At 32.8% G+C, this 8,604-nt stretch overlaps 1 protein-coding gene and 2 long non-coding RNA genes across 3 annotated transcripts; 1 reads left to right on the forward strand and 2 right to left on the reverse strand.

Annotated features, from left to right (window-relative positions):
- The first annotated feature begins 656 nt into the window (after positions 1–656).
- On the forward strand, positions 657–1,302 carry LOC145100991 (ubiquitin-ribosomal protein eS31 fusion protein). Its single transcript, XM_079038148.1, has one exon. It carries the CDS (start codon positions 709–711, stop codon positions 1,168–1,170), a length of 462 nt encoding a protein of 153 aa, XP_078894274.1. The 5' UTR covers positions 657–708; the 3' UTR covers positions 1,171–1,302.
- Positions 1,303–3,009: 1,707 nt separating this feature from the next.
- Positions 3,010–4,224, reverse strand: LOC145100992 (uncharacterized). Its single transcript, XR_013705395.1, has 2 exons — positions 3,908–4,224; positions 3,010–3,665 (listed from the first exon to the last, which is right to left on the reverse strand). It is a non-coding gene; the product is annotated as an uncharacterized LOC145100992 (long non-coding RNA).
- Positions 4,225–6,323: 2,099 nt separating this feature from the next.
- Positions 6,324–8,019, reverse strand: LOC145099931 (uncharacterized). The gene is made up of 2 exons (XR_013704702.1): positions 7,286–8,019; positions 6,324–6,897 (listed from the first exon to the last, which is right to left on the reverse strand). It is a non-coding gene; the product is annotated as an uncharacterized LOC145099931 (long non-coding RNA).
- Positions 8,020–8,604: the final 585 nt, after the last annotated feature.

Below are 8,604 nucleotides of genomic sequence, written 5' to 3' on the forward strand. Positions count from 1 at the left end.
AGGCGGTGGGTTTCTGGGATAATGTAATGAGGAAGAATCGAGATGAGACGGTGGGTTCAACCGGATGAAGTGGGGGCGGTTAATGGAATAAAAACGGTGATAAGAGAGGCGGTGGGAGGATGCGATAACCATGGTATAGAGTAACATGAGGAACAGTACCTGAGATACCTGTTCCTCCTGTTACTAAGGATAGGTATTGTTCTTAAGGATTGTCCAATTTTAATATATATATATATATATATATATATATATTTTTTTTTTTTTTAATTTTGAACAAGTTATAAAGATGCCACTAATGACTAAATAACTTGTTGGACTACAATTCTCGACAAATAAGTAGTTTATTTTAAACACCAAACGTTTCAGTTAATTGTATTGTTTGATATGTAATCAATTCGACTCAAGGTACGACTCAATCCTAACGCTTAGTAAAGTCATTAGGACAAACCAATAACTGGTTTCTAACTCAAATTGGAATCGGATCGGATATTTTCATAATCCAAAATTGCATTTTTTTTTCACCTCTACCCAAATTAAATAAGACCCATTACCCAATGGCCCACCATTTCGATATATTTATTTGATCAAATAAAGACTGTGTAATATGAGCCCAGATAAGCCCATTTTATCTCGGAAACCCTAGTCCTATAAAAGTTTTCCTTTTCCTTTCAAACTCTAGTTCCTGAATCCCACACGAAATCGCCGACGATGCAGATCTTCGTGAAAACCCTAACGGGTAAGACGATCACGTTGGAGGTAGAGTCCTCTGACACGATCGACAATGTGAAGGCAAAGATCCAGGACAAGGAGGGCATCCCACCAGACCAACAACGTCTCATCTTCGCCGGAAAGCAGCTCGAGGACGGCAGAACCCTAGCCGACTACAACATCCAGAAGGAGTCAACTCTTCACCTTGTCCTCCGCCTCCGTGGTGGCGCAAAGAAGCGCAAGAAGAAGACCTACACCAAGCCAAAGAAGATCAAGCACAAGCATAAGAAGGTGAAGTTGAGCGTTTTGCAGTTCTACAAGGTCGATGATTCAGGGAAGGTGCAGCGGTTGAGGAAAGAGTGCCCTAATGCTGAGTGCGGAGCTGGAACGTTTATGGCGAACCATTTCGATAGGCACTACTGTGGTAAGTGTGGACTTACCTATGTTTACCAAAAGGCTTGAGTTTTATTCAATTAGATAAGTATCGATCTTTCTTTTACATGTTATGTATTTCTGTAGTTGATCTGTTTCTAACCTTGATTTTGGAGGTTTGTTTTTGAATTCAACATCTTGAATGCTTTACATTTTGGGTTATGGATGTGTTCTAAAATTAATAATCTTTGCTGCAGTTAGTAAGATTATTCAAAACTATAATCATCTTTAGTGTAGCTATTAAGATTTTATTCAAAAGGATAATTTAATACGTTAATAATCTGACATGAACACTAGTTGCTGCTTTTATCTATATGATCCCTCTATAGGATTTCAATGATTATTTGGCTACTATCTGTTTCGAGATATTGATTATGATTTTTAATTGAAGCTGAACACTACTCGCTGTTTTATCTACTTGAATCATGATGATATTTTGATACACTTGTTATTGCTGTTGTCGTAATTTTTTTTTTGGTTACAGTTCACACACTTGAATATTTTTTATTGAAAAACGTTTCCTCTATGAAAATGGGTGCATGCTTTTTTGTGGGTTGTGTCATGTGTGGGTTTATTACCAAATTCTAAGTTTGTTTGCACCACATATTAAATCATTTTGGTACAAAAATGTTTGGGATGAGATAGCATCTCCAACCCCAAAATAAAACATATACTTTAGTGTTAACATGCTCCAACCAAAAATTAAACCTAACATTAAATAATAGTTAAGGGGGAGTTTGGCTAAGCTTATTTATGATTTATTTTTCGAGCTTTATTTTTATAAGTTCATTTTTTCTAACTTATTTTTTACTTTATGAGCTTATTATGATTTATAACTTATTTTTTACTTTATGAGCTTATTATGATTTACACTAAGAAAAGAAGCCGAACTCATGCAAAATAAATAAGTCAGAAAAAATGAGCCATAAATAAGGTCGGAAAATAAGCTATAAATAAGCTTAGCCAAACACCTCGTAAAGTTTTTTTTGCTAGTATAAAAAAGGTAAATCGGCTCAAGATTTATTTTTTGGTATCTTTTTATCTAATAAATTATAAATTATAAACCCAAGATTATGTAATAAATCAGAATACAAGATATAAAACTCAAATAGAAAGACAATCAAACAAAAATTCAAGTTTGGAGCCGGTGGTTTTCTGGTTTGGCATTTTTGGCTGGTATTACATGTAATTTTTTTTTTATTAATTTAAAGATTAGAAAAAATAAAATGATACCACCATCTTTATCTCTGTTGTAGATGCTTCCTTTTAACCCTCTGTTTCTTCTTTTGAGGCTATATCTCCTTTTCATTTTCTTGCAGTATGTTAATATTCCGAAGAAAATATGTAAAAAATAAGGAAAAACATAAAACTAAAAGCATAGCTAGATTCATGCAATTGGTTAACTCATTTTTACAAATAAAAAAAATGCTATTTCTTTTTTAAGGAAATGTAAGGAACAACAAAAAAAATGATAATCCATTTTCAAATCGTTTTATCAGATTAAAAAATAATAACACGTTTTTAGGGACAAAACAAATTCTACCTTACCAAATATTTGATTCCCAGTTAAGTAATTTTCTAAACCATCTTTTGTGAAAAACAATTATGTTATAAGTTTTAAAGCAAAGCTAGATTACACAATAACATATATGAACTTAAAAAGCTCGACTGGAAAGATAATCACTAAAATAGATTTGAAGTGGTGGCTGTGATATTGCTTACTTTAATCCAATATCTAAAAAAACAGATCATTGCAGAAAAATGGAAGTTAAACGCTTGAATCATTAAAAGCATTCAAAGTGGAAGTTAAATCAAAGAGAAACTGATCATTGCGAAAGGGTAATATCAGAAATTGTCAAAACAGGAAAATCATCAAAATGTTGAATATAATTTTTGAAAGCGAAAATCCGTGAACCGATGTGAAAATCATGCATACCTGTTATGTATACCTACCGAGCACCCTATCATTTTCTTCCTAGCCTTCCATATCTCTATCAAGATCAACACATAATAAATCACATAAAAGTCCCTGGGACATCAGGAGGTCCTATATTCCTAATTTGGTCCATGTTTTTTAAGTCATGGGACAATACTTTGTGTATACAAAGAATCTTTTCATGAATAAGAGCATAAACATGGAAGCAGTTGAAACAATCGGTGAATGTCCTACATAAATGGACATTGAACCTTCTTCGCCTCTTTAAGCGAGTTTGCATGATATTTCGTTTTTTGCTCACCCACCAAATGAAGAGCAGCATTCGCTTGTACGCAAGGGAAAACCTCCAAAGGCATCCCGTTGGGGTCACAAATATTCTCCTACAGGCGTCTTTTAAATATGTGAAGAACACTTTCCGATGAAAACCCACTTCAATTAATCATAACCCAAATTCATTAATTACTAACACAGCTTCAATCGATCGAAAAACAAGTGTTTTGTGCTCGAAATGGACGTGTTCTAGCCTGATTGAAGTGTGTCGACTATTCTTTCAAGCATTTCATCAAGCACTTAATATGCATCTTCAAATCTGCCAAGTTTAAACAACAAAAACAATATAATAAGCCCCAAATTAATTTATTTTTAACAGAGCATGTTTGTCTGAAATTCGGAGCATACAATGGATTTAAGAAATTCATAATCAAAGTTCAGCAAGCAATCATAATTATAGAAGAAAGAAACCAATTTCAAGGAGAATGTAGAAAATGAGAACATATACGATAGATGTTTGGAGAAATAAATAGATTTCAGGGAAGAGAGTTGGAAGCTTACCTGTGACACTGTTGGTGGAGGAAGACGCTAGATTGGTCGAGGAACTCGCAAGAGTGCGAAGGTGGAGGTGGAAAGCAGATAGAAGCATAGAAGGAGGCGATGGTGAACTGATATTAATGGAAAGGAACCGAGACGAGGGAGCCGGTGAAAAGATGAGGATGCATAGAAGAGGAACACGTAGATTGCATCCTGATGAGTCGCGTTCCTTTAACAGTTGACCTTTGACCAAAGATATTGACGACACTTTTATCAGATGATTAAAAGTGATAAAATTCACTAACATAAAAAGTCCAGGGGGGAGAAAACTGAAAACAATACCAAAATGGTAAATAGAGAAAATAAGAGGACCAAAATAGACAAAAAGTGGGCAGGTTAACTGTTACTTTCCTTCAAAACTTTAATATATATATATATATATATATATATATATATATATATATATATATATATAATAATAATAATAATAATAATAGGGTTTATATAATAATTTCTATAATAGATATTCACTTATATATAATTTATTTCTTTTAGTTGTATTTCTATAACTATATATTTATGAAACCGAGTAGTAGGAAGATACGAAACATGTTTTTAAAAACCTAATAAATATAAGCGTTGTTTCTGTAAAAAAATAATATACCTAGTGTATGCACTTTAGTGTTACATATAAAATGTAATGAATTGTAGAATGTTTAATGATGCATCACTTCTCATGTCATTATTATCATTCTAGTTAAAACGATAGTGTTAATTGTTAAAGGTTGAAGATCGTTATAGGCCATACTTTTGCACATAAAAAAGACATGTCTATAAAATAAATAATTTTGCATGTTTGTTTGGCAACCTAGATATGAAATGACGATAATAGTTGATGGATCAAGGTAACTGTTCATATTGCCACGGTGCATCACAACCATGGAGAACCACACTCTATGGCTTCTGGATTGGTAATCAAGACACCGATTGGTAGTCAAGACACGAAACGGACATGACACGAGACCTAGCATGAAATCAACACGAAATAAACGCGTTTCGGTAAAATGTTTCAACTTGTTTATTTAAACGGGTTGACACGACATGAAAATTAAACGGGTAAGGTTATGATTGAGAATTTCAACTCGAATATGACTCGAAAATAACCGTTTATTTAAAAGTAAGTTTTTTTGATCTCATTAAATAAACCAGAAAGATCCAAAACCAATACTATAAGTAAAAGAAAATCATTAGGTTAAGTCATTTTCTAATGTGTAAACGATATTTTTGGCTTATCAAGACTTTATTTTCAATATTTTTATTATTTTTCAAACAACATAGTTTCATCGACCACCCCTCCTCTTCAAGATCATGTCCTCTGCCTCCCAACTATTATTTTTTCATTTCTAGCAATCCAATGCATATTTTTTCAACATGTTTAGTGTTTTAATTTCACGACGTATTTCAAGGTAAATCCCTAACCCGAAACCCAACATGAAATCGATATAAAAATAAACGGGTTGGCATGACAAAATATGTTAATTAAACGAGTTGGGTTAGGATCGAGCTCTATCAACGAGTTTACTGTTTTGACATACATGATACGGACACGACATATTTGGCGGGTCTATACTAAGCTGTGTTTTTTTATTACTAGGTAGTGTACATGTAAATGAATAATTAAAAAAGGGGTTAATATATCCTTATTTTACAAAATACAATTGTTTTAAAAAGTGTTATGAGAAGATAAGCACTTGTTTTATGTTTAGATAAGCACTTGTTTTAAAAAGTGTTTTGTGAAAATAAAAAAAATTAGTTTGATATCGTTTTTAGAACAGTATTTTATATAAAAAAAATTGTTACATGTTTATTGTATTAACCCTACAAAACTAGATCACCCTTCATTTTAAACATCATAACTAGTAAAAAGTTAAAAACTGCATAGTAATTAATTCTTTTACACAAATTTACAAACGGATTTTTTTTTAATTTGGAAAGGTTATGTCAATAAGTCATTCAGTCAGTGTATGCATAAAATTGTTCCAATGTTGGAGATTTGAGAAACTCAAGATGGGAATGGGTGGTCCATGTAAATGATTCCTTTGTTTTAATGGGCCAAGCTTGAGCTTATTTTTAACGCATTTCAAAGTCCTGATTAGTCTTGGTCTCCTAAGGATTAGTTTCTATCACTCTATTCTGTCCGGCCACCTGGGGAACCCCATGGCCCATACCATTAGGGGATCAAGTGAATTGTTTGGAGATTATTTCTTTTTAAGGGGAAAATTGTTAATACGACATGATAAACGATATGAAACGAAATTGATATGAAATTTAAATCTGAATTCGTTTTGTTTTAGGTGTAAAAAACATGATTTCGTATCGTGTTATGCTTGTGTTTAAATTTTTTCAAGAAACTGACACGATTGAACATTTATTTGTCGTGTTTTTCATGCTTATGTATGATTAAATATTAATTAAATAAACTAATTGGTATATATTTTTGTCGTGTTTGTCATTTTTAATCGGTTCGTTTGCATGTTAGTTAAAAAAACACGTCATCAAACAAAAACACGACACGACCACCCGATTTGTCACCCTTATATTTTTCTCTTTGTCTATTTCATTTTTGGGAGCCTATTAGCAAACCACCGGTCTCGTTTGCCTCATTCGGTCTTCGATCTCCGGTCTTAATTTGAATCTCCGATCATTTTATTCAACATGTCGGTCTTCACTGCAATTTTCTGATTTCTCTCTTGCTTGCTTGGGTTTTGCTTCTTTTCATTCTACCTCGATCAAAAATTGATCGCTCTTGCTGCTTGCTTTCTCCCTCTCGACCTGCTTGCTTGTTTTCTTCCTCAACAGTCGTCTGTTACCATCTCCAGGACCGGACACCTTCATCTTTCAATACCCCTATCAGCCGTTAACGTCACAACAAAATTGAGAACCACCATGGTTAGCTCTAATACCAAGTGTTGGAAATCAGCTTCTCCGGACCCGGAATCACACGCCCTGAACACCTATCAAAACAACAATTTGTACTGACACTAGCAATATTACTTTCAAAAGGAAACTTCTTCTATTAATCTTCTCTTCTAAAAACAATGACTACAACTATTTAAATAACATAAATTCCAACTTCTTATCCTAAAAAGACTGCAACTTTTACCCACTAAAAACTCTAATACCAACATGACTATTTACTTGGTCATACTCCTAACAAAAGACTAAAATGCCACTGAATGAACATGTGGCTTTGATCTGGTTTGGACTAACACCAACAGTTTGATCATGGATGACTCTTTGATAGTGAATGTTATTGTTGATTTGTGTAAGGTTTCTCATAAAAAACTAAGAATCTACAAAATAAACATTAATAAAGCCTTTGACTCTCTTGATTGGACTTACCTTGATGTCGTGATGAGATTCATGGCGTTTGTAGATAAATGGGAGAGGTGCTTCAATGCAGGTTTTACTTATTCCATGGCAGCATGGTTTATGTTTTGATCACGGGTCTCTTACTACTGAGTTCTCTATTAAACAAGGAGTCAGACAAGGTGACCATTTGTTGCTCTCTCTTTTTTTTTTTTTTTTTTTTTTTTCATTCTTGCTTGTAAATGGCTACACATAGATTACGAGGAAGTAATCATGTAAAATATTAATAAAGGGGATCTAATACGAGACTCAAACTAGATTATTTTCCATTTTTTCTTTGCTGGCGATGCTGTAATTCTAGGCGATTGGTCTCAAGAAACTTCATTCAGTTTCATGTCTCTTTCTTGCTTCAAGGCTCAAAAAATCAATTTAGCAAAAAGTAATATCATGAGTATTAATGTTTCTTTGGAGGAATTAACGAGATGCCGAATATTATTGGGTGCGAATCGGCTAATTTTCCTTCTACGCATCTACTTTTTCCGATTGGATGCAATATGTCTAATATGGATGGTTGGAAAACTATTACAGACGGATTTTTTAATAAATTATCCCGATGCAAAGTGAAGTAAGTAATTGATGGAGGTTGATCAACTTAAGCCTAATCAAACAATTCGCTATCTAATTTCTCTGTCGTGTTTATTATGTCTTCTTTAAGTTTAGTATTGTTTTCTAATGATGTACCTCTTTTATACGTTTAGGTATTCGTATTGTTCATTATGATAAATCAATAAGAATTCTATATTATTCAATGAAAATTACAAACCCTAAAATTTTGGCTTTGATAAAGTGTGTTTTAATGCAATCAACGTCGTGATTATCACGTGAATCTTCATATTCACATGATTTTTGGTTCTTTTGATAGCTCCAAATATTACGTTTGTTAGGTTAGAGATGGGCCTAACCATTAAAGTCATTAAAAGTAGCCCTTTTACAACATCCTACGATAGTACGACCAAAGTTATAATTTTTTAGGATGCAAATTTGGTTTGTTTTACCTTTTTATTAGTAAAAAAAGTTATAACTTTTGTTTTGTTAATATCACTCACAATCTTTACTCAATATATATATCAAACATATATTAAACTATCATGTTTTGTCATGTATAACAAACTAGGCTTAAAAGGAACACATGCTAAAATAGAATATTAATTCAAAGAGTATCCTACATCGAAATAAGAAATTTTGGGCATGTTTAACAAAACTAGTTAGTAGCTGGAAGTTGGAGCTTTTATTTATACAATTTTTATGATTAAACTATCATGTTTTGTCATGTTTAAGAGGAACACAACACC

The sequence above is a fragment of the Lactuca serriola genome, chromosome 4 (genome assembly GCF_051521515.1).
Source record: "Lactuca serriola cultivar US96UC23 chromosome 4, Lser_US96UC23_V15, whole genome shotgun sequence".
NCBI classification, from domain to species: Eukaryota; Viridiplantae; Streptophyta; class Magnoliopsida; order Asterales; family Asteraceae; genus Lactuca; species Lactuca serriola.